Raw genomic sequence first — 26412 nt, forward strand, 5'->3', positions numbered from 1 at the left:
ATTTTAGCTACATGGTCACCTCGAAAGCTGGAATTGTTCTCCATTGAGCATAGGAGATTGAAGGGAGATTTGATAGGGGTTGCAAAGTATGACAAATTAAGATAAGGTAGACAAAAGCTGCTCCCATTTCAGGATAGTGCAAGCTCAAGGAGGACAGTTAAGTTTTGAGCAGGGCGGGTACAAGGAATAACGTTTTTAAGCAATGACCTGGAACTCACTGAGTACGAGAATGGAAATTTCCAACGGAAATTAGATGGACAATTGAGGGAAATAAACTTACAGGGCCACAGGGATAGAAAGGGCCTGAGTGGATTGGTCTAAAAATGACTGCCATTGACTTAATGACCAAATGGCTTCCTTCAGTGCTGTAGTGATTCTATAATTCAAATTAAAATCAAGAAAACGCCAAAGATGTTTTCTATAAATAAATACAGAGCGAGGGATAACTTAGAATGGCATGGACTCATCAAAGACAGTCTGCGTGGAGGTGTTCAGGGAAGATCATGTCAGACCAACTTAATTGATTTTTATTAAGGGTTTTTTAATTTGTTCATGGGACGTGCGTGTCGCAGGCAGCATCTATTGCCCATCCCTTATTGTCCTTGAGGAGGCAGTTAAGAATCAACCACATTGCTGTGGTCTGGAGTCTCATGTAAGCCAGACCAGGTAAGGATGACAGATTTCCTTCCTTAAGGGACATTAGTGAGCCAGATGGGTTTTTATGACATTGGCAATGCTTTCATGATCATCACTAGACTTTTAATTCCAGATTTTTATTCAAATTTCACCATCTGCCGTGGCGGGATTTGAACCTGGATCCCCAGAGCATTACTCTGGGTCTCTGGTTTACTAGTCGAGTGGCAATACCACTACGCCACTGCTTCCCCAAGAAGAAGGGTCTCTTCTGGGCCAGAAGCCCCGTTGAAGTCCCACTTTAGGACTGGATGCCGAAGGAAGGTGCATTAATAACGTGACCAAACAGATGATTATCTTGTAATCCTTCCAATACTCTTTTTTTTTTAAATAATTTTTATTGAAAAATTTTGAATTTATACAACAATAACGCACCATAGTAAAATACCAAAAATAACAATAATATTAACAATCATAAACATTCGCCCCACCTCCATGAACAACACAGCATTTTAACAACAACGCAAATTAACACAATATAAAGTTACAGAATAAAAACTACAATAAGGAACACTCCCCCCCCCCCCCCCCCCCCCCCCCCGGGTTACTGCTGCTATTGACCAAGATACCTATCTTTGAGCCAGGAAGTCCAGAAAAGGCTGCCATCGTTTATAGAACCCTTGTATTGATCCTCTCAGGGCAAATTTGACCCTTTCCAATTTTATAAATCCCGCCATGTCACTGATCCAGGTCTCCACACTTGGGGGCCTCGCATCCTTCCACTGTAGCAGAATCCTTTGTCGGGCTATCCTTCCAATACTCTTGATGGCAGGTTGTAAGAGCAGGAGAGTTTCCTGGTCAGCCACACGGAAGAAAGCAACAGCTTTACAGCCACTTCTGTACTTTGCAAAGCATAATCATGAACGAATCCAATACAATCCAACATCACTGATGCCCTCTTAAGGTATGGTACCTGAAGCAAAAGGGGGGTCAATGTGAATAGTACATTTGACATGGTCAACCTGGATTTTAGCAAGGTAATTTTTGTTCACCTCAAGATTAGAGTTTTGCTGGCAGGACCAACATTTATTTCTAATCCGCCATCTTGAACTGTGCCATCTGCGTGGTGTAGGTACATCCTCGATGCAGTTAGTGAAGGTGTTGAGCTTGGATCCAGTGAAAAATCAGAATCGTGAGCAGTTTTTGGAGACCCATATCTAAGGAAGGATGTGCTGGCCTTGGAGAGAGTGCGGAGGAGGTTCACAAGAATAATTCCTGGAATTAAGGACTTGTCACATGAGGACGAGTTAAGGACTTTGGGTCCGCACTTGATGGGAGTTTAGAAGGATGACGGGGGATTTAATTGAAACGTACAGAATACTGAGAGGCCTAGAGTGAACGTGGAGAGGATGCTTCCATGAGTAGGAGAAACTGGAACCCGAGGGCACAGCCTCAAACTGAATGGACAATCCTTTAAAATAGAGATGAGGAGGAATTTCTTCAGCCAGAGGGTGGTGAATCTGTGGAACTCATTGCCGCAGAAGCTGTGTGGACTCCAAGTCACTGTGTGTCTTTACGGCAGAGATAGCTATGTTCTTGATTAATATGGGGATCAGGGGTTATGGGTAGAAGGCAGGAGAATGAAAATGAGAAACATATCAGTTATAAGTGAATGGCAGAGCAGACTTGATGGGCCGAATGGCCTAATTCTGCTCCTAAGTCTTTGGTCTTTGGTTTGGAGAAATTGCACGTTGTAGTGTTCTCATACATTTGTTAGCTTAGATCAAGGGTCGACAGCTCCCAACCTTGATGATTGAATGTATTTATTAACCTTTCCCGATATTAAAAAAGTCTCCAAAGGAATTCAACAGTAGAAACTGCATTAAAGTTAAAGTTTTATTTTCATTTCCTATTTTTGTATCCATCTTTTTATTTTTGTAAATATAAATATGTCCATCTCCTATCTCTATCACGTTTTCCATCATTGTTGTCATTGAGTAACAGAATTGCAGCATTGAAGACATGCTTTTTTTGACTAAATTTAAAAATTAGTTCTTATTAAGGCTGTAGAGCTCTGCTTTTGGGGTCTAATAGCCACTAGTTTGGGAAGTGCTGTCAAAAGACCTTTGGTGAACTCATGCAGTGCATCTTGTAGATGGTACATGCTGCTGCCACTGTTTGACAGTGGTGAAGAGATTGAATGTTTAAAATGTTGGACAGGATGCAAATTGCACAAATAACCTGCAAGCTGGTGAATATTTATTGCCGATTTACAGAGATGTACTTTAGGAGGACTCCATTAGAACCTTCTTCCCTCAGGTTCTAGTTAGGTGTGATATGACATTATCTGACATCATTGATGATAAAATGAGCATGTTAGCTATTAACCCCTTATACTGCACTTTCCCCCAAGTCTTTCAAACTACCCATGAACATATTTACATTTTTATACTATTCCTATACTCCGCAACCTCCTGAAGTCACTGTCAGGCCCTCCGAGTCGGTGGAAAAGACTAATTAATTTGCCTGACCGCATCCTTGTTTCTTTTGGAGGAGGCGTTTGAACACAGGTATCTTGCGGAGAATGTGAACAGTCCACTGAGGTGGTCTGGGGCAGTCAATCAAACTTGCACTGGCCACTTGGTGGTAGACATCAACGCTGATCTGTTGTGTCTGAAGCCTCCATTGTCACTGTTGATGAGAATGAATCAAAGATCAGGCCAGGTCAGTTCTGGTCCTGGATCCAGACAGACCAAGGTGGTGTGTTGGTCATTCCTGAACTTTATGGTGGTCGTTGAAGGTGATAGCATAATACTAATCCATCCCCCTTCTACTAGAGCTTATTCAAGTCAGTCTGTGAATTGTAAAAACAGTAAGTGCTGAAAAAACTCCAGTATGGTGGCATCTGGGAAGAGAGAAACAGATTTGGGTAAGTTCTGAGTCCAATTTGGCTCTTCTTCAGAACTGAAGGAGGAATGTGATTGGTTTTATGTTGTTGAAAAGGGGGCGCGGGCAGGTGGAGCAAAAGCGGTCAGAGATAGGTTAGAGGCTGGAGACAATTAAATGACAAAGATGTCATGAAACACAAGGCAAAATGAGTAGTAATGATAGTATTAAAGACACAAAGCATTGGCTCAGTGTAGGTGTTAATAGCAGAATAAACACTATCTGAGAACAAAATGCAGACTGGCACTTGGGGGCGCGGGAAATAATCTAAAATGAAGGACAGAGTTCATGGGATGACGTTGTTGAGTCCAGAAGACTGTAAAGTACCTAATAATTAGATGTTCCTCTGTCTTCTGTTGGGCTTCACTGGAACATTGTAACAGACCAAGGACATGAATGTGAGCATGAACTAAAATGGCTAGCAGCTGGACAGTTAGGGTTTGTAGACTGAGCAAGGATGTTCTGCAAAGCTGTCACCCAGTCTGCGTTTGGTCGTCCCAATGTCGAGGAGACCATATTGCGAACAGCAAAAACAGTAAACTAAGTTAAAAGAAGTACAGTAAACTGCTGCTTCACCTGGAAAGTGTTTGGACCTTGAACCGTGAGGACAAAGGAAGTAAAGGGGTAGGTGTTACACCTCCTCAGACTGCATAGGAAAGTTCTGTGGAAAGAGGGATGAGGTGTTGGGGTACTGTGAAGGGAATGGTCCCTTTGGAATGCTGACAGGGAATGGGAGGAGAAGATGTATTTGCTGGTGGAACCATGATGAAGTCGACAGAAAGGTGGATGATAGTCCTTTGAATAAGGAGGCTGTGGGGACACAAAGTCAGGACAAGGGGAACTCTACTGTGGTTCTGAGGGGTAAATGCAGGAAATGGGTCAGGCACAGTTGAGGGCCCTGTCATCCACTGTTGCGGCGGAATCCTCAGCAGACAAAAAAGAAAGACATGTCAAAAGCATCATTGTGAAAGATAGCAGCACAAGAACAAGTGTCACAGAAATGGAGAAATTGGGAAAATGGAATGGAGTCCTTACAGGAAGAAGGGTGTAAGGAGGTATAGTCGAGGTATCTGTGGGACTCGGTGGGCTTGTAATGACGATTGGTAGACAGTATAGCCCCAGAAATGGAGACAAGTAATGGAAGGGAAGGGTCAGAGATAGACATTGATGATGTATTCTTAACAATTAGCATGATAGCTATTATTCCCTCAATCTATACCAATCACGCAGCCTGCTTTGTCTTGGATGATGCCAATCTACTTGAGTGTTAGTGGAGCTACACTCATCCTGGCAGTTGCAGAGTATTTCATTACACTCTTGATATTTAGATAGGCGTTTGTGAGTGACTCACCGTAGAATAGCCCCTGGCCTGCTTTTGTAGCCACCAGATGTACCGAGCTGATTCAATTAGGTTTCTGGTCAATGGTAACTTCCAGGACATTGATGGTAATATTGAATGTCAAGGCGCGATGGTTAGCTTCTCTCTTGTTCGACTTGTCTGGGACTATGAATTAAATTGGTTCCTGGAGCAAGCAAGGAGATGGGTTTGGGGCTTGCCCCATCCACTCTGCACATTGGCTTAGTAACTCTAAAAAAGGAGTAACTCCAAAAAAGGAATTTAGAAAAAAGATTCCCCTTTAAGATTATCACTGTTTGGCACTGGTGCAGTGTGAATGTTACTTGCCAGTTATCATTCCAAGCCTAAATATTGCCCAGATTTACTGCATGTGGGTACAGACTGCCTCAGTATTTGAGGAGTTGCGAAAGGTACCGAGCAATGTGCAATCATCCGCCACTTCTGGCCTTATGTTGGCAGGTAGGTCATTGATGAAGCAGCTAAAGATGGTTGGCCCTAGGATACTGCTTGAAGATCCCCAGTAGCGATATTTTGGGACTGAGATGATTGACCCTCAAGTATCTCAGCCATCTTCCTTTGTGCAAAATATGACGCCAACTAATGGAAGGTTTTTTCGATTCCTAGTGTTATGATCCCAGTTGGTGTCATAACTGGATGAGAAGACCCCAGAATGGAACCCTGGCTCAAAAGGTGGTAACTTGTACTTTTTTTCCGAAAACATGGAGGAACAGATTCACAGGACCGCAAAACTGTTTTAACAAGAAATGTTTTTTTATTAAGCATGGAAGGATTGATGCTAATACAATGCTCCTTTACTCCTCCCTTATCTTCACAAATATACACAGATTTTAAGGTTAACACGGGTTACAAAGTATATATTAGGCTAATGGTCTCAGTAAAACACTTACTTTAAACACAGTCTGGCTGTTGCAAGACGCACACTCCACTCTGAACCCGAGTGAATTTCTGTGGATTTCTCCTCAAAATCTCCCCAGATGCTTCTGATACTGTGAGCCACCTTGTCTCACTGAACTGCGGCTTCCACACAAGAGATTTCAATTTCCTTTTTCAAAAAGACACAATTCTCTTTTAAATAATGCTTTCTCTCAGATGCATCCATCAAGGATTCACTTACAGGTTTTACGTCCCTTCCTTCAGGATTTGTCTTGACTGTTGCACAAACTCTTCACAATTGCTTTAACTATCAATTGAAGACTGTGTAAATAGCACCAAACTTTTGATTTACCACTGGAGTCTGCTTTTCCACTTTAAATCTGGTTTCTACAGCTATCTCTTTAACTCAGAAAACTTTGCCTGCTGTTCCATTGCATTCTCCTGAACAGTACCTTGTTCAACGTTTTGCTCTCTGTTCCCTTAACCTCAGCCTTCCTAAGACATTCTTTCTGTCCCAATTCCTTGGTTGTCTGGACTTTATTTTGTTCTTTGGAAGTCTGCCTTTTGCAGCCCTCGTCCTGTCCAGCTGGTCTGGCATAGTTGAGAGATGTGTACTTCCCAGTATCCTATCTCCAACTGCAAATTAATTCATCTAAAAATGAAACTCAAAAGACTTCCTACATTAAAGGGGCCTCCGGTTCCTAAGCAATGACCTCTTGCTTCTGCTAGCTTTTATTTACTCTTCAAATCATAACTTCTTTATGTACAAACGAAGCACAGCTTGCACTGAAGCCAAAACTCCCACACACCTTTGTCTAGCAGGAATCTAACTATAGATTTACCCTTGCACAGGAAAACTAAATTAAACCCATTTAAAATTATACCTTATTTCTTAAATTTACAAGTATACATGTTTTAAAACTACCTTTGCTCTCCTAACACTAGGGTTGGGCTAGGACTACTGGATGTCTCACTCAACCAAATGCCACCTCAATATCAAGGGCATGTTATTTTCATGTCATCTGTGTTTTAATTCATTGGATGTGCTCATCTCTATATTTCTTACTAATCCCTTGTTGCCCAGGCTTTCCAGGGCATTTTAGAGGGCATTTTAAGAGTCAACTACTCTTAATAGTCAACTATTGCTGTCATGTGACATTAGTGAACCAGTTTTTACAGCCATTGACAATAGTTTCACAGTTAATTTTGGATTTTTAATCCCAGATTTACATGTGGTATGATTTGAACCCGGGTTTCCTAGGACTCGAGATTACTACTTCAACGACAATACCACTATGCCACCATATTATTATATGTACAAACCTAAACATCATCAGCTCGTCTATCCTTCCATCCGAGTCACTAATGAACAGAAGCATTCACAGAATACATACCTCTGAGACATTGTTACCCACTGTGTGAAACTGCTCTTAATTTTTACTCTTTCCTCTCTCCTGTTCTAACATCATAATTTTATACACTTTCCTCCAATTCCATACCCATTATTCTGCTCCAACAGTTTATTGTATGGTACTTTTTTGAAAGACTTTCCAAAAATCATGTACACCACATACTTCCACCAACTGGTTCAAGAGCTTTTCACGTATGTTAATAAACTTGTGCTGGCTGCTTCAGATCAGGGACCCTTCCTCAGAACAGAATCACAGAATTGTTACAGCACAGGAGGCCATTTGGCTCATCGTGTCTGCACCAGCTTGCCAAATGAGCAATTCACTTAGTGCCATTGCTTTGCCTTCTGCCCATAACTCTTCTTTTCCAGGTAACAGTCTAACTACCTTTGAATTCTTCAATTGCACTGGCCTCCACTACACTCTCAGGCAGTGCATGCTGACCCTTGTTATGGGCCAGGGTTTAGAAAACACCAAAGTATATTATGGAGTTCACCTGACCTGTAACTGTTTGTTGATTTGGCTGGGATGAGCACAAGAGCCTGCCTTTCAAGCATTATTCAACTGACTTCTTAGAAGTTTTTAATCAAAATAACATACTTTTTTATAAGAACTTAGTTAACATTTGTATTAACACACACAAGAACTTTTATCAATTGCAAACACAAAGACCCCACACAGCTACAATAATCTGTGTATAACCCTTAAAGAATTCCCCCTTAACTGTTCCAATTCAATAACAATATCCAAGTAAAACCAGCAATTCCTTTTCAAAGGTGTGTGGCCCAGCACATGGCATTCTCACTGGTATAAGACTTGTTATGATACTCTGTTCCCCTTTTCAAACAACAGATTTGAATTCCTTCCGGAAAGCAATTATCTCTTTTAAGTTATCAAGTAGTCTGGAATCATCTTTTAAAATGAAAATAGAGAAATAATTTATTTCAACCTGTGCAGTTCAAACCAGTCCAAAATGGAAAGTGAAAGTAAAAACTCACAGAGCCACAACCCAGCTCCACCCACACAAATGACATCACTAAAGTAATGTGATGACAAAAATCTTTCTTAAAGGGACACTCCCATGACACCCTAAGCATTCACTGCGTGAATGCATTTTTCTCATATCACTTATGCTTTTTTTTTACAATTACTTTAAATATGACCTCATTTGCGATCCTTGGTGACTGGGAGGTTTCTCCCTTTCTATCCCGTCCAAAGCCCTCATGATTATGAATACTTCTATCAAATCTCCTCTCGCCATTCTATTTTTCAAGGAAAACAATCTCAACTTCTCCAATTTAGAACTTTAAAAAAATTATTTATGGGATGGCACTGTCCAGACCAGCATTTACTCACCATAAAAATATTATTTTCTGTCCCTATTGTGCAGTATAATGCAAATAAACCCAAAATACTGTGAATTAGAAACATTAGAAACATAGGGCGCGATTCTCCCAGAGGGGGAGAAATCGTAAGGCTGGCGTCAAATCCGGGCGGGTTTGACGCCAGCCCCCCCCCCCCCCTCCCCGACCGGGAACCGATTCTGGTCCCCAGTCGGGGCTAGCATGCCGCCGCCGTAAACTCCGGCATCGCGAGCTTAACGAATTTCGTTAAGCCCGCTTGCCAGAGTTTGGGCCGGCTGACGCGTCATATGACGTCAGCCGCACATGCGCGGATAGGAAGACTCCAACCCGCGCATGCGCGGATGACGTCATCGCGCATTTGCGCGAAACCCGCGCATGCGCGGGCCGGGATGCCCCTCAGCCGCCCCGCGAAGTGATACAGCGGGGCGGCGGAGGGACAAAGAGTGCGCGGGCATCGGACCCGCTGCCCGCGATCGGTGGGCACCGATCGCGGGCCCATGGCACCCTTGGCACGGCCGTGGTACTGCCGTGCCAATTGGTGCCATGGTTTTAAAAATCGGCACTTTACGGCCGTTTTTACGAACGGCCAGACCAGGTGTGTTTGCCGTTCGTAAAAACAGCCGTAAAGGGCTGGGAACTCGGCCCATCGGACAGCTGAGAATCGCTGCTGGCCGTAAAAAAACAGCGGTAGCGATTTGTATCGGGAGTCGGGCGGGGAGTGGGCGAGAATAGCGGGAGGGCGTCAGACGAGCGTGGCCGTAAAATTTTACGAGCCACGCTATTCTCCGCACCGTCGTGAGTGCGGAGAATTGCGCCCATAGAATTTAGAGTGCAGGAAGAGGCCATTCGGCCCATCGAGTCTGCCCCAGCCCTTGGAAAGAACACCCTACCTAAGCCCACACCTCCACCCTATCCCCATAACCCTACCTAACCTTTTTCTGGATACTAAGGCCAATTTTGTGTGGCCAACCCACCTAACTTGCACATCTGTGGAAGGAAACCCACCCAGACATGGGGAGAACACGCAGATCGTTCGCACAGGTATTGACCCAAGCCGGGAATTGAACCTGGGACACTGGCGTTGTGAAGCAACTGTTTTAACCACTGTGCTACCATGCCGTCCTTTTAATCTGGCATCTGTAATTAAAAACACCAAAAAAGTGGAAATGTTGGAACCTACAAAGTAGGGTGGAACAAATGGAAAATCCGCGAAAGGAACTACTTCCACCTGACGCACACGATCTGGTTGCTGCGGCGGTTCAGCGACCAGCTGACCTGGAAGGGGCGCGGTGCATGCGCGCCTGCGCGTTGAAGGGGCAGCCCACTGCACTCTGAGGGAGGGGAGATCGCGTGGGGTAACGGCTCTAACGGTCGGCAGGATGGAGGCGCGAGGTGAGTGCGGGCAGCTGCTGCTGCCAGAAGGCGAAGACCGCCGCCGCCCGTTGGGTCGGGGCCTTTGGCCACGCTCCAGCCTCACTTCCGGCGGGGCTGGGCCGGGCCGGGCATTTTCGGAGCGTTACCTGAGGCCGGGCTTTCCGGCCTGTGGTGGTGGAAGGTCTCAGTCGGCGTGGGCAGGCGGTGTCACTCTCCGCAGACCATGGCTGCTGCTCGCTGATACCCTAAAGTGGTAACGCAACCGGATCTAAAAATATCAGCTTCGCTCTCTCTTCGCCATGGCAGCTGTCGAGGGCCGTGAAGTCAGGTCCTAGTCTGAGCATGAGTTACTGTGCTTAGTTTTCAATGTGACTGTGTGAGAGCGCACTTGTTCCAGGAAGTTTAAAAAAAATTTTGTTTGACATAGTGACAACTTTTTTCCGAGAGGAAGAGGAATCAGAGAACCGGCCCCACCATCAGAGTCCTGGTGGTTTTAGGATTCTCCCTCGAGGGAGATATCCTGCACTTCTGGGGTCGAGCTGTCTCTGACTTCTGATAAAACCGTGCTCGTCATTCCAGGTTGAGCACTGGGCCAAATACTAGTGTTATATAAAACCATGTAATACTGAAGCATTAAGTCTGATGTTGGTGCCCTCTTTTAAACCAAATTGTGAAAATATTAGAGCATAGAATTGCAGTTGCCTTGAGTTCATTTTTCAAGTGTGATTGGTTATCAGCTGAATAAATTGTAACATTTTCATGCAGTTGGTGGGTCACACTCTGGTTTATCCCAGGGCTACAAAAGCACACCTGAGGCATGGAATCCTGCAGGGAGTAAGTCACTCCCTGACTCCCCAAAGCCTGCTCAACATTTACAAGGCACAGGTCAGGAACGTGATGAGATGCTCTCCACCTGCCTGGGTGAGTGCAGCTCCAACAACAATCGAGAAGCCAGGCCAAAGCAGCCTGCTTGATTGGCATCCCTTCCACAAATATTCACTCTGACCACCACTGATGAACAGTGGCAGCAGGGTGTACCATCTATAAGATTCACTACATAAACTCACCAAGGCTCCTTAGGTGGCACCTATCAAACCCATGACTGCTACCATCTGGAAGGACATGGCAGCAGACATGTGGGAATGCCACCACCCATCCTGACTTGAAAATATGTTGCTGTTCCTTTGCTGATGCTGGGCCAAAATCCTGAAACTCCCTCGTACCCATACCACAAGGACTGCAGTGGTTCAAGAAGACAGCTCACCACCACCTTCTCGAGTGCTGTTAGGTATGGGCAATAAATGCTGGCCTAGCCAGTAGCACCCACATCCTGTTAATTAATAATAATGTGGTTGTTAACATGTCTATAAAACTATGACGGGCAAATTGGTTGTGGAAGATTGGGAAACTTGAAAGTAATGATGGTCAACAGGCAATGACTAACATGTGAAGAACTAATTCATTGTCCAACAAAAATTAAAAAATTTGAATGCACAGAAGCCCAGCAAGAAAAGTATTCCAACTATGGCTAATGAAATAAATCACGGATTGTATTAGATTAAAAGAAGCAATGACTAAAGTTGCCAAAAGGATTGGGAGGATTTTAGCATTCTGCAAAGGAAGAAAATGTTTAAGAAATGAAAAATAGAACGAAAGTAACGAGAAACAAAAACTGACTGTAAACGCTTCTATAGATTTGCAAAAAGTAAAAGAGCAGCAAAAACAAATTCGGTCTGTTACAAGTGGAGTCAGGAGAATTAATAATGGGGGATACGGATGCAGTAGAGATACTAAGCAAATACTCCAAAGCTGTCTTCATGGAGGAAAATACTAAATAGCTCCCAGAAATAATGGAAAACTAAGGGACTATTAGAACAGTACAGCACAGAACAGGCCCTTCGGCCCTCAATGTTGTGCCGAGCCATGATCACCCTACTCAAACCCACGTATCCACCCTATACCCATAACCCACCAACCCTCCCCCCCAACCTTACTTTTATTAGGACACTACGGGCAATTTAGCATGGCCAATCCACCTAACCCGCACATCTTTGGACTGTGGGAGGAAACCGGAGCACCCGGAGGAAACCCACGCACACAGGGGGAGGACGTGCAGACTCCACACAGACAGTGACCCAGCCGGGAATCGAACCTGGGACCCTGGAGCTGTGAAGCATTTATGCTAACCACCATGCTACCCTGCTGCCCCATCATGTAAATGAGAAATTTAGATATTAATACTGCTTTTTTTAAGAAGTACTGGATAAATTCATAGATAAATCCCCTGGTCCTGATTGTCTACATCCCAGTGTGTTGAACGAGGTTAGCTTCTCTTCCCAGTGCTTGAAGAGGAGAGGCTGTTGTAAAGAGTTCTTATTTTTCCTAAGACAGGAATGAAACTGATTAATTTTGACATTTTCTGTATGGTTTAATCATGGTCACTAATTTTCCATTATTTCCCCACTAAGACTCAAAACGGACAACGTCAACACAGTATGACGAACATAACTCTGCAGATGAATGTGACTTGCATAAAAATATTTCCACTAGCAATTCTCTTCCAAATGAGACACTCGTGCCAAACCTGGACTCTTCTGATGAAACCAGTGCTTCTAAATCAAATGCTACAGTTAGTGAGAGTGAAGTTGGAAAAGGAGAGGCCAGTTTGAAATCCTTAGATTTGACAAAGGCATCAGTGGTGCAAGTTGAATCTCCTGAAGGATCGGCATCAATGGATACTGAATCTCAACCCGAGAACTCCCCACCTGAGAGAATAGTGGGAGATATAGAAAATGTAGAACTGAATGATTCAGAGATCCCCTTTCCTACAGAGTATGAAAAATTTTGGAAGGTGGTTGAGGACAATCCCCAGGACTTCACAGGTTGGACGTACTTGTTGCAGTATGTGGAACAAGAGGTGAGTGAGCAGATTGTAGGGAATATTGCTTCCTTTTGTAGTTTTTTATTATCGGCTAAGAAAACACCTGGAAGTAGACATATCTTTGATATACCATGTAGTGTCATATTAGCAGAATGACTTAGTGCATTGGGAATTTGTTGACTTGTGGTTCAAAGATTGGAGGCTGCATTCTCTGCGCCCAGACTCCGGGGCAGAAAATCCAGTTCCCTGCACGGAATCGGAAGAGGCGCCAGTTCTCCAATTCTGCAGGCCCCGAGTACGCCATGCCGCATAGCACCTACATGCGGCCGTTGCTGGAGGCCCGCTCCGCCATTCTCTGTCCCTGACCGGCCAAAGTCCCGATGGCGTGGATCTAACATGGTCCTGCCGGTCGGGAAACTAGCGTGGCAGCTGCAGACTCAGTCCATGGCTGCCCTGGTCGGGGGCGGGCCGATCGGAGGGCAGGGGGACCTCCGACCCGGAAGTGCGGCGGCCCGCTTCTGCAGCAAAAGCTGCTAGCCCCCTGCAGTGCTAGGAATATATGGCCCTCTATCGCCAGTTTTTCTGGTGTGAAAGTCCACAGTTTTTACGACGACGTGGGGACATAGTCCCAAAAACAGAATCCAGCCCCAAGCATTGAATATATAAGAAGGCAGGTTATACTGAACAATAATAAGCCCCTGACTACGCCACAACTAAACATTGTGTCTAAGTTTGGGCACAGTGTTTCAGGAAAAGGTGTGAAGGTCTTTCAGAGAGTGGAGAGGAGATTTACCAGAATGGTTCCAGGGATGGGGAATTTTCGCTATCTCGCGAACTTCATTGCAAAGGATTTTGATGGGAGTCTTGAGAGAGATCCAGCAGATTATGACGTGTTAAGGTAGACAAAGTAAAACTATTTTGAACAGCTTGTGGTGCAAGGACTTACAATACGCAATTTAGCATGACAATCCATTCACTGGGCACAAAATGCAGGAGGAATGGAAAGAAAATTTTTTTTGTATTGAATGGTGATGGCATGGGTGGTGTGAGTGGAACTGATCAATGGTTTCAAAAGAAAATTTGAGCACTTGGGGGAAACAAACTTGCAAGAGTTCAGGGATAGAATGGAAGTGAGTTTTTTTTTAGAGAGATGGTATGGGCCTAATGTTTGAATTGCCTCCTATGCCTTAATGACTTTTTTATTGTAGAGTTTCCACAAAAGATGATTAAATGCGAGCCCAAAAGTGTACCAAATGGAAGGTGTGAATTTGAAATCTTTGATGTATTTTGTAACTCATGTGATTGTAAAAATCTATAGTAAACCACTTCTAACTTGTTAATTAGAAACAAAATTTGATATAGCATTTGTGTGGATATGTTGAAATAAACTGAAGCACATTATCCTCTTTGCAGAACCATATCCTGGCAGCCAGAAAAGCTTTTGATCACTTTTTGTCCCACTACCCATATTGTTATGGCTATTGGAAAAAGTATGCTGATCTTGAGCAACGACATGACAACGTGAAGCAGGCAGAAGAGGTGACTTGTGACTTTGTCTTTTTGCTTTCACTTTTTTAATTTTAACCTGGCCTTGTCTCAGACGACTACTCCAAGCCAGCTTCTACTCAAAAGCTAAAACACAAGCCAGGTTTCTAACAGATTTTGAGAGTTTGAACTTGGCTTTTAGTAGATGGTCTCATCCACATTTTCACATTTGGAAAAAAAAACATTTACCCTTAGCAGTTTTCAGCTAATGTCTTCTCTCTTTGTTAACAGGTTCATTAGTACTACAGTTTGTCAAGCTTTGCAGTACAAATCAATGCAGTTTAACAAGTAGGGCAGGGCTTTTCTGACAGTTTTATTTGGGTGTTTTAATTTTAATTGGTTTTTCCTTATTTTGTTTGTGTTTCTATTTTTTTTTTTGCTGAACTTAATTACATTTGTGGTTAGAGGCTGTCAGTGATGTTCTAATGGGTCTGTGCCCTATGGTCTGTACCCCAAGCCTGCCCTACCTGGTCAGAAAGCAGGAACCATCCCACACTCTGAAGATCAAGGCTGTACGCGTGGAGAGCAGAACATTGTGATGTTCTTTCCACCCTCCACACAATGGTAATGGCAGATTATTCAACAAATTCCTGATTTTTATCTGCTTTTCTGAAAACAGTTATCCGGAAAGTAACATTTTCGGTGTACAGACTCTGGTGGTTTTCTGTTAATAAATTTTAGTTATTACTAGAAACCTCTTTCTCGCAGGTGTACCGACGAGGACTACAAGCAATACCTCTTAGCATTGATCTTTGGCTTCACTATATCAATTTCTTAAAAGAGATCTTGGATAGCAACTGGTCTGAGAGGGATGGCCAAATAAAAAGGTAATATTGAATTAGGACCTGAATCTTTGACAAAAGAAATGCATCTTGACAATTTGCACCGTACCAAATTTCTAAACTTGAAGCTCAGTTACACCAACTAACTTTTTTTTAAGTGAAAAGGTCAGCTTTACTGTATGATTTTTAAAAAATTAATCAGTCACTTGCGTCAGCCAAGCAGTTTCATGCTTCATGAAATTCTGCAAGTTTACAACAAAGGCATGTCTGTCCCATTATACAGTTTATTAAGTTTTGCATTGCAGTTCACTATAAGTTAAGTAGGCTAGTGTGACAAAATTTGACGTAAGTCCTATAAGTTTCATTTTCTTCACTTTATCTTTGCATCTTGTTCTGCTCAACTTAAAATTTTTGGTCAATGGTGAATTTTAGACCTGTAGCTTATGCTTTGAACCTTGATATTTGTGTTTAATAGAAAACATTACTGCAGGGCAGAGTAGTATAAAGTAAACTTTTTGGAGCAAGAGGTTGGTAACACTACAACCAATAAGTGGGTTATATATAGATAAATTGTAGCTCCCTTCTATATTGGTGAGAAACTTACTGTAACATTTCAAGCACCTTTCCCTTGACAGAAATTTGCCTGATTGCCGGTATCTGACTTATCCTTTCACCCGCTTGCAGATCAGCTCTGCCTTTCACCATCCTCTGCTTGGCTTGATCTGGGGAGAAAAAAGCCTTCACTTCCCATTCTATATTGCTCATCAAGTGGCATTTTTTAAAAAACGCATTAAGGTACCTGCACTGCTTTTCTCACTGGGCTCATGCATCGAATAACTTATCCTGGATGATTTGAGACTCCATGCTCTCTCTCCTCTCCATTCACTGCCTCCTAATTCTCCTTTAATCTGTCCCTACATGTAAGCGCCTCAACCCTTATTTGTGGCCATTCCTTCACCTTGCCATCTTCCGTGGTGTCGCTATTCCCATCATATCAATTACAAATAATGCCATCTCCAATCTTTTTCATATTGTCCATGTCGTCCTCTGTACCAATGCTATTTCCTTCTGTTTGTCCATGGAAAAATCTATTCCCCCATTTCACTTACAACTGCGCTTTCAAAATGCCAACTGTCTAGCTTTGGGCATTCTGTGCATCATGGCATTTCTGCAGCTCAATCAAATCATCATTACCACCTTTCCCATAATACTCATTGGAACCATCACTCTCTCCACAGTAGTCCTCATCGTTTGGCCTTCATCTTTGCCCCCTGACGGCCATGGGGCACAGGCTTAAATGGATATGGCAGACAATTACTATAGCCATTCACCACCAGATCTGGCTGAAACTAATTACTCTTCCAGTAGCATTTTGGGATGAAAAGGTAACCCCTAGTTTATTTCCTGTAATGCAAAATACTGCTTTAAACCTCCCTTATCATTTCTGACCCTCTCCTCTAAAGTAAATGCAAACAACTCATGGACGTTTTGCCGAGTTAGCTGCTTCCTCCATTTCCCTCCTGTTCCTAACTTTCTCTAAAGTTGCCCCCACCTTTGCCCTGATCTCACATCTTTCTTTAGCTTTTTTTCTTTGTATCCCTCCATACACTCCAAGTTTGTCATGAGGCCACTTCCTCCCAAAATCCTATTATCACTAAACAACTGACTATCCAATTTACCTTCCTAATCCCCATGTTAGCTGATACTATCAGTTCTCACGCATACAATCTCTGTAAGAGACTGATAACTGAAGGTTTGAATCTCTTTTAAAAGTTATTAGCTGGTAAAAAAAATGACCCAACATGGCTTCACGTTTTAAAAATTTCCTTGTGACAAAATGGCTGGGAAAAAATAATATTGACTCGTATACTTTTTGTAGGGAACTTAGGCTTTAACTACAGAAAGTTACATTCCCTTGCATACTTATTCTGTGAAAAATGCAATGGGTGATTGCAGTCCTTTTAGGAAACAATCCACAGTTACTCCCAGCTTCCAGTGGATTCCCATATCCTTGTTTCACTGCGTAACCGAATGACCCTCTGCAGGTGCTTTCCTTGGTTTTTGGAGAGATTCTTAAATCCACCACCAGCATTAAACCTGTTCCGATGATTTTTTTTTCTTCCCCATGGCCATACCAGAACAAATCCCCAAAATCTGTCGAAGGCTGCATGTTGTGTCCTTGGACTAGTGACTGTTTCCCTCCCACATATGCTGTGGTAGCTCACAAAGTTAAGCAGCCTTTCTCTCTTCTGAACCTCTGCTACCTGCCTGTAATATTCGTCAACCTGGAGGGAAACCTATAGCTTCATCTCAAATGGCTTCCTCTGCCCTCTTCCCCATGGCAACTTGAAATAGATTAACCGTGCATCGAAATAGAAATAATAATTTCTATCTTTGCCCTCAATTCCCTTTGATCTTAGAAGTTGATGAGATCTACCATGCGGAATTAGTGAAGTCTTGTGACACTAAAACTCAAAAACTCCGTAGAAATTGGAGTTAAACGTCTCGGATGCAAGCAAGAATCTTTATTGCCTCTATTTGATTACAATTGAAAGAAACTTAAATCTATTCTCAATAAAGTCCGGCTAGCAAAAGGACTTAAAGAGGAGTAACCTATTAACAATGTAACTTTCAAAATAATACAGAACTGGTTTCTAGCTAATGGCAAAACAGCTTGCATTTACTTCGAGTTAAGAGTGGAAAAATGAAAATATGAAAAATAGAGATAGCGAACAATTTAGATCAAAGTATAGAATGATCCTGGATAAAGATGGCCGTATGGACCATCATGTTTCTAGGAAATCCTATCAGTCTTGAGCCATCTATCTGCACCTCTGTCGTCTTAATTGGTTTGGGTTAGAATCAAATGTATTTGATTTGACAATTAGCTGTCAATCCTCAATGTGCAACATAAGTTCTGAATGTTTCATGTTTGAATATTTGTGTATGTTATGGAATGCAATTCTGGGCTATGAAAACTAGTTGCTACTGGATTTCTGCTGACTTCGCTTTATCCACATTATGAACAATAGCGCCTTCATGTTGTTATGGTGCCTGCTTCATCCTTGATCTGATTACTGGTACAGCTCATGTCTTAATGTCAAACTGACTTTGAAAATATGTTTGTTAGAACAATAGCTTTTTCATCTTTACTTAGTAAAAATATTGTTTTAATCTCCAATTAGTTTATGCACGTGACAGGCTTTTTGTGTCTCTGTTGAAGCTATGTGTTTTATCATGACATGAGGTTGAGTGCTGAAATCCTCAATTTTAAAATGGGTATTAAAATTGGGCCTTAATATTTACACTAAATAGCCTTCTTTTACCTATCAGATCTATCAGGAAATAGTTGATTACCATCAGACGTAAATGTATAATTTGCAGCACAAATGTTTCCATTCAGTGTCAGCAATGCGGTACAGTGGTTAGCACTGCTGCCTCACAGTGCCAGGGACCCAGGTTTGATCTCGAGCTTGGGTGACTGACTCTGTGTGGAGTTTACACCTTCTCCCTGTGTCTTCGTGGCTTTCCTCCGGGTGCTCCGGTTACCTCCCACAGTCCAAAGATGTGCAGGTTAGGTGGGGTTACAAGTGTGGAGGAGTGGACCTAGGTAGGGTGTTCTTTCCAAGGGTTGGTTCGGACTCGACGGGTGACTCCTGTGCTGTAGGGGTTCTGTGTTTCTGTGATTAACACTGGGGTCCACTCTTTGTAAAGTCAGGCTGCTGCTGTTGTCCCCAAGCGGAACTACCTTGCACCTTCTGCCCAGCAAAACAAGCCTTCCTTTAATCTCTTTAAAAAATCAAACTGCCTGGGCTTTCTGACAGGCAGATGTCAGACCAGGTCACATGACTCCCTTTGATTTGTCCTAGGTTTAAAGCTGCAGTCCCAAAATATATCAATTTTATAAGCCTTAATTGTTGCACACTATTCATGCCTAATCCCATTCTCCTTAAAAATTACTGTCAACAACCTCTCTTTGCATGATTAACCCTTAATCTCCACCTTGCAAGCTACTATCTTATCTCCAACTGCCTTTCCTCTTCAAAGTCCTTTTAATGTGTTCTCATCCCCCAAATCCCCCAAATAATATGTAACTAACTGCCCCATAACACCCACACATCCCCCAAACCGTAACATCACATGTATCACACTCTTTTCCCCCCCCCCCCCCCAAACAAGAAAACTTAACCATAAATTAAAATTAAATAAATCAAATTTAAATAAAATAAACAAACATAGTCATCGTCTTCCCCCCTCCCCCCCCCCCCCCACCCCCCCTGGGTTGCTGCTGCTACTGTCCCAGTACCCTATCGTTGAGCCAGAAAGTCGAGAAAAGGTTGCCACCGCTTAAAGAACCCTTGCACCGATCCTCTCAGGGCGAATTTGACCTTCTCTAGCTTAATGAAGCCCGCCATGTCATTGATCCAGGTCTCCACGCTTGGGGGGCCTCGCGTCCTTCCACTGTAGCAAATCCTTCTTCGAGCAACTAGGGACGCAAAGGCCAGTACTACCGGCCTCTCTTCGCCTCCTGCACTCCCGGCTCTACCCCAACCCCAAAGATCGCGAGTCCCCATCCTGGCTTGACCCTGGATCCCACCACCCTTGACACCGTCCTCGCCACCCCCTTCCAGAACGCCTCCAGTGCCGGGCATGCCCAGAACATATGGGCATGGTTCGCTGGACTCCCCGAGCACCTGACACACCTATCTTCACCCCCAAAGAACCTACTCATCCTCGTCCCAGTCATGTGGGCCCTATGCAGCACCTTGAATTGAATGAGGCTAAGCCGCGCACACGAGGAGGAAGAATTTACCCTCACCAGGGCATCAGCCCATGTCCCGTCTTCGATCTTTTCCCCCAGTTTCCCCTCCCACTTCGTTTTCAGCTCCTCTACTAACGCCTCTTCCACCTCCTGCATGAGCTTGTAGATATCTGATATCTTCCCCTCCCCGACCCAGACCCCCGAAAGCACCCTGTCACTCGCCCCCCTCGCAGGGAGCGCAGGGAATCCCTCCACCTGCCGTCTAGCAAATGCCTTTACCTGCAGATATCTAAACATGTTTCCCGGAGGGAGCCCAAATTTCTCCTCCAGCTCCCCCAGGCTCGCAAACCTTCTGTCGATAAACAGGTCCCTCAGCTGTCTAATGCCCGCTCTGTACCATCCCTGAAATCCCCCATCCATGTTCCCCGGGACGAACCTATGGTTCCCCCTTAACGGAGCCTCCATCGAGCCCCCCACTTCTCCCCTATGTCGCCTCCACTGCCCCCAAATCTTGAGGGTAGCCGCCACCACCGGACTCGTCGTATACCTCGTGGGAGGGAGCGGCCACGGCGCCGTTACCAGGGCCCCCAGGCTCGTATACCCACAGGACGCGCTCTCCATCCGTTTCCATGCTGCCCCCTCCCCCTCCATCACCCACTTACGCACCATCGACACGTTGGCCGCCCAGTAGTACCCCGAGAGGTTGGGCAACGCCAGCCCCCCCCATCTCTACCCCGCTCCAAGAAGACCCTCTTCACCCTCTGGGTGCCATGCGCCCAAACAAATCCTATGATGCTGCTGGTCACCCTTTTAAAAAAGGCCCTAGGGATAAAGATGGGCAAGCACTGGAAGAGGAACAAGAACCTCGGGAGAACCGTCATTTTGACGGATTGCACTCTGCCCGCCAGCGATAGCGGCACCATGTCCCACCTTTTAAATTCCTCCTCCATCTGTTCCACTAGTCTGGTGAAGTTAAGCTTATGGAGAGCCCCCCAACTCCTGGCCACCTGCACCCCCAGGCACCTGAAACTCTTCACTGCCCTCCTGAAAGGGAGCCTCCCAATTCCCTCCTCTTGATCTCCCGGGTGCACTACAAATACCTTGCTCTTTCCTAAATTTAGCTTATAGCCCGAGAAGCCCCCAAATTCCGCTAACAGCTCCATCACCCCCGGCATTCCCCCCTCGGTCCGCCACATATAACATATAACCGTTGACAAAGTTGATCACACCATCATTCTTCTCCACTGTCGACCAGTTGGGTTGACAGCACTTGCCTGGCTCCATTTTATTTATCTAAATTATAGCCAGAGATTCACTCGCAATGCTTTCTCTTTCAGCTCCCACACCATTGCTTCTAGTTTTCCCACGAATCTATCTTTGGCCGACTCCAATTTCACAGTGTCCTGCTGCCACTCAGTGACATTGTCTGGAAACACTGCATGAATTTTCACTTTTATGCTGACTGCATCCAACTCTACCTCTCCTTCACCCCTCCACTTCTATGCTGTTACTAAATTATCAGAATTCAAGGAATGAGTGAGCAGTAATTTCTTCCTGTGAAGTGTCAGAAATATTGAAGCCATTGTTCTTTGTTCCCTCCTCCTTACCTATGCCCACTATATCAAGGGCTCCTTGATGCCATATTCTGTCAAATGTTTCCTTGATGTCTAGGGCAATCACTCTCACCTCACCCCTGGTAGTTAGCTCTTTTGTGTCTATATTATTTCTGGGCCACTGGTGTGATTAACGTTTGGCTACTACCAGGCACAGTAGGCGTTTCCAAACTTTTCTGCTTGGATGAATGAAGTCAGTCTTCTCTGTTGTTTCCTAACATCTTGTGAGATGTAAGTCATCGAGGGATTCGGTGTTATTGCCATACTGGGATCTTTATTTTCCCTGTATTCTTCCAGGAGCCATTCACCTTCCAGGATCCAGTAGAGGATTCCAGCCTGGAGGACAAATCTGGTGGCTGCCAGTTTGAGACGTTCAGTGAAACCGTTTATGGGGAGGGGTTGTATTTGTTTATTGATAGTTTCTAATTATCTCCTGTAGGCAGCCAAATTGCCCTTCCACCAATTCCGGCCTAATTTGGTATTTCGGGTAATAGATGGTACTTCCAGGCTGATGTGCGTGAGGGTTTAGGGCAATGTTGGGGGAAAATGGATAGTCCAACAACAGTTGGCTGTTGCGGTCATGGTTTATGAGCAGGTGAAGCAAAGAGCAGGTAAGTATTCCTCCTTCCACCTGGGAGAAGAGAATGTTTTGATCGTATCCAAGTTTTGGGTCATGCCCAGTCTGACAGTTGTTCTCTATGGTGGTGTTGATGTGCCCTCGTGTGTAACATTTCTTGTCTTTGAAGTTACCGTATAGATAGGTGGTTACATTAGCTGTATTGTGCTGTTCGACCATCAGTCATTTGGTTTGTCAATATTTGTAATGGTCAGCTTATCTACTCTGAAGATGGAATTGGGGCCGTCTGATTGTTGGATCTTCTGTGTCTATGGTGAGGCCTTCCTTGTTTTAGGTGATTTGTTGAGTTGGATATGGGCTGGATGGCTAGAGTGGTCTGTGAGGTGGGTTTCCTGCAAAGTAACTATGTTCAAGCTCCTATCAGAGTTCATTTGTGAGGAACCTCACATTTTGCTCAGGATTGGGCATCAAATGTCGAGCTGATATATTCTTGTTGCTGTCCTCTTGGTTTGTACCAAAAAGGGTTCCATGGACATTTGCATGACATTTGAGCTTTCACTGTTCTGCACGCCATGACCACAATATTCAGCTTATTTGCCTTAACTGCTTCAAGGTTTTTACCCCACAATTTTTCAAGTTGGCTGTTGCCAGTTCCGGACACTGACCTATACATCATTCAGCTCCGTGCTTATTTTCTGCCTTCTCTACAATTTATTTTTTAAAGTAAATTAAGAGTACCCAATTCTGTGTTTTCCAAAAAGTAATCATCTACTTTGCACATCTTTTTGGGTTGTGGGGTGAGACTCACGGGGACACTGGGATTATGTACAAACACCACATGGACAGTGGCTGGGATTGAACCGAGGTCCTCAGTGCCGTGAGGCAGTAGTGCTAACCACTGCACCACCGTGCAGCCCTATTCTCTACAATTTCTAAATATCCTGCAGGTCATAACTTCTTTGTCATGCAGAAAGAATTAGTAAAATTACTCCATACAGCGTTATGGCTTGATCTATTCCATCCATATTTACATTACGTGCGATGTCTCTTTTATCACCAGTTCAAGAACATGTCACCGTTGCTTCTGCTTTTTCACCACCTCTTGTTTGTACTTTTCTCCTTTGGTACCTTGTCTGACCTTGATGTGCATACTGTTAACTCTGGAGCATTAAATCACAATCACTCTCCATACCGAAAGAATGCTTATTTTTGCCTTGAGATCTAGGTTGGCTTTCAATAAGTTGTCTACGAGTATGCATAGCAAACCTATTTGCTAACTTTTTAACTAGGTTACTTATGAATCCATAAATTTACAATTCAGTCTTCAAAAGCTAGAGCATCACAACACGCTCTTGAGTTAAAAGAACATTTATAACATGCTTCATGATATACCAGTGATAAAACACACTTGCATATATTTACATCAGACTGTCAGTATATAGTTGGCCAAACTGTCAATAGGCTATCTCTGCTTCCTTCACCAACCCCCATCTCCCCTTTCCCAAATACACATGCTGATACATCAGACCAATGCCGTACTTGAAGCCTTTTATTCACGCTGCACATAAATACTCGCTGGCTATAAGAACCTGTCATCATAGAATCCCTGTAGTGAAGAAGGGAGACCAATCAGCCCATCGAGTCTGCACCAACACTAAAATTGTCCTACAATTGTCAGTCGTTTGACGTCTTGAGATTTTATACTGCCTCATAAGAGATGGTTTAATTAAAGACCAGAATGGCTCTTTAAAAAGATTTTATGCATCTATAGGGCAGGACTTTCCACGCTCTCCGCAACATGTTTCAAAGCAGCAGAGGCAGGTAGCCATTGACCAGCGATGAATCTTCCAGTTGCATGGCTGTCAATGGGGTTTCCTGTTGTATGCGCTTCCCCCTCTGGGGGACCCCACGGTGGTGGAACCGGTCATAGAATTAGCAGAAAGTCCCACGGTTTTGCACACCTGACTTCAAATTTCACAGAGCACTGTCGCTCAAATATAAATTGCACCAATGACAAAGTAGCATGTATATATTTGAACATGACCACAATAGCAACTTTACATCAGGAAAGATCTGGTGCAAAACCTTGGCTCTAGGTGGCTCTTGAACTACTTGTACAAAAGAAACCACTAAATCAAAGCTTACTGAATCTGCAGTTAAACGGCTTTGCTGATTGCCGAACATAAAATATTTATATAACTAAGTGACTTCGTAAAATTTGATACAACTTAACTTTTAAGTCAGAGCATTGTATCACCAAAAAATAATTTTCAGTTGCTGTAAGTGACTTTTCTAAAAAATATGCAAAACAATTTTCAAGTTAGTATAAACATGTAAGTATCAGCTCATTCATTCTTTTAACAAATTTTCTTTCAAATTTTCAATGTGTCCTTGTGAGTTTTTATAGCTTCTTAAAAGGCATGTAAATCAAACCAGTTAACAGAAACCCTTAATGATTGAGTCTGGATCGTGGGTAAAGCCTGCTTCTCTAGTGTAATTCTTAAAACTAGAGCAAATGATCACGCAACTAATTGCACTGAATGAAATTTGTAATTAAAATTTTGTAATCATTATGCTGACAAATTCAGTCAAAGTGACCTTTTTTTCCCATCTTTCTGCAGTGTATTTGAGCATGCTGTGTTGGCTTCAGGGACTGATTTCCGCTCAGATAGACTTTGGGAAGCATACGTCAACTGGGAAAATGAGAAGGGAAATCTGGAAGAAGTGACGAGAATTTATGATCGGGTTATTGGTATTCCAACCCAGCTTTACAATCATCATTTCCAAAGGTAAGCTAGAAGAATTAAAATGGAAAACAACTTTTTCACGTTTATGTTTGTGGTTCAATTATTTTCTTGCTGTTGGAAAATAAATTGAGGAAGAAAAATAATTGATCCTACAAAATACAAAAAGAATTGAGTGAGAAAGCTTGTGTTTTTGTCAAGTAAGTTAGCTCAGATTCCATCTTGGATAATGTCTATATATTGTAATTTATCAATGTTAGGAATTTTATTGCAGCAGACACTGTTGCATTTTATTGGGCAGTTGAGTGTCTAATTGTTCCATACTTGATACCAGTTTCAACTTTAACAATACCCTGTTTCCTGACCAATAACTTCTGCAAAAATCAATACAAAATGAAATTCAAAAATTGTGCTGAACCATGGAATATTTTTTAAATTCTCCATATTCATAGTAAATTAAAAATTGTAATAGTTTATTTTTATTTTTGTGCAGAAATTCTACTACAGTCAACAAAGGATTAAATGTGAAATTCTCAATAAACTGAATCTTCAGGGTAGGAAAATTCCAATAGTGTATCCCAATATTTTGTATTATAAACTGGAATTTTCTTTCCTAACTCTCTCTTGTCTGGTAATAAAAGGCTCCTAAATGTGTGATACTACATGAAGTATGAATGATTCTACTGTTTTTCAGGTTCAAAGATCACATTCAGAATCACTTGCCTAAAGATATAATCTCTTCGGGGAATTTTATTAAACTACGTCAAGAGCTGGCATCCTCAAATGAACGTTTTGATAATGATGGTACTCCAGGACATGATCCAGCTGCTGGAATTGATATAAATGATCCTGCACAGGTAATGCAGACTATATACAAATTTTATGTTTGGATAGCATGGACTACATACAAATGTTATGTTTCACGTTAGAGCAAAAATGTATTTTGTGACTTTTGTGCATTTTTATCATCATTATTAGTGTGACAAGTAGGCTTACATTAACACTGCAATGAAGTTACTGTGAAAAGCCCCTAGTCGCCACATTCTGGCACCTGTTCAGGCACAGAGGGAGAATTTAGAATGTCCATTATAACTCCTTTTTGAAACTGAGCAGCAAAGATAGACTAAATTGAAAGAAGTACATGTAAATTAATGCCTCACCTGTAAGAAGTGTTTAGTGCCTCGGGCGGTGAGAAGAGTGGATGTAAAGGGGCAGGTGTTACAACTCCTGTGATTTCCATGGGAAGGGAATAAGATGTTGGTGTGATAGAGGAGTTGACGAGGTTGTTATTGGGGGGGCAGGAGGGGAGCAACAGTCCCTTTGGAATGCTAACCAGGAGGGGAAAAATGAGTTTGGTGGTAACATTGTGTTGGAGGTGGTAAAAATGGAGGAGAATGATTCTTTCAATATGGGCACAAGTTAGATGGAAAGTGAGGACATCTATTATGGTTCCAGGAGGGGTCTGGTAAATGTAGGAATTTCAGTAATTTTGTATTATATGTATTTGGTGCAGTAGAGGTTAAAAGCTTGG

At 43.2% G+C, this 26412-nt stretch overlaps 1 protein-coding gene and 1 long non-coding RNA gene across 9 annotated transcripts in view; one reads left to right on the forward strand and one right to left on the reverse strand.

Moving 5' to 3' along the window:
* Positions 1 to 1348: 1348 nt before the first annotated feature.
* LOC119952576 lies at positions 1349 to 9867 on the reverse strand. Its single transcript, XR_005457890.1, has 3 exons — positions 9784 to 9867; positions 5845 to 5999; positions 1349 to 1606 (listed from the first exon to the last, which is right to left on the reverse strand). It is a non-coding gene; the product is annotated as an uncharacterized LOC119952576 (long non-coding RNA).
* Positions 9867 to 26412, forward strand: part of prpf39 (PRP39 pre-mRNA processing factor 39 homolog (yeast)) — a 78074-nt gene continuing 61528 nt past the window's right edge. For 6 of the 8 annotated variants that reach the window (XR_005457889.1, XM_038776307.1, XM_038776308.1 and 3 more), the window contains exons 1-6: positions 9867 to 9995; positions 12446 to 12894; positions 14272 to 14397; positions 15112 to 15230; positions 24759 to 24926; positions 25576 to 25738. Coding sequence is in view for 7 of the 8 variants with exons in the window: in XM_038776307.1 (XP_038632235.1) it covers positions 9983 to 9995; positions 12446 to 12894; positions 14272 to 14397; positions 15112 to 15230; positions 24759 to 24926; positions 25576 to 25738 (1038 nt within the window). In the remaining variant the exon portion in view is untranslated. Of the gene's footprint in view, positions 9996 to 10098; positions 10306 to 11202; positions 11266 to 12445; positions 12895 to 14271; positions 14398 to 15111; positions 15231 to 24758; positions 24927 to 25575; positions 25739 to 26412 lie in introns of those variants that run through there. The other 2 variants (XM_038776309.1, XM_038776314.1) reach the window with 2 other exon arrangements.

Source organism: Scyliorhinus canicula, chromosome 2, assembly GCF_902713615.1.
Source record: "Scyliorhinus canicula chromosome 2, sScyCan1.1, whole genome shotgun sequence".
Lineage (NCBI taxonomy): Eukaryota > Metazoa > Chordata > Chondrichthyes > Carcharhiniformes > Scyliorhinidae > Scyliorhinus > Scyliorhinus canicula.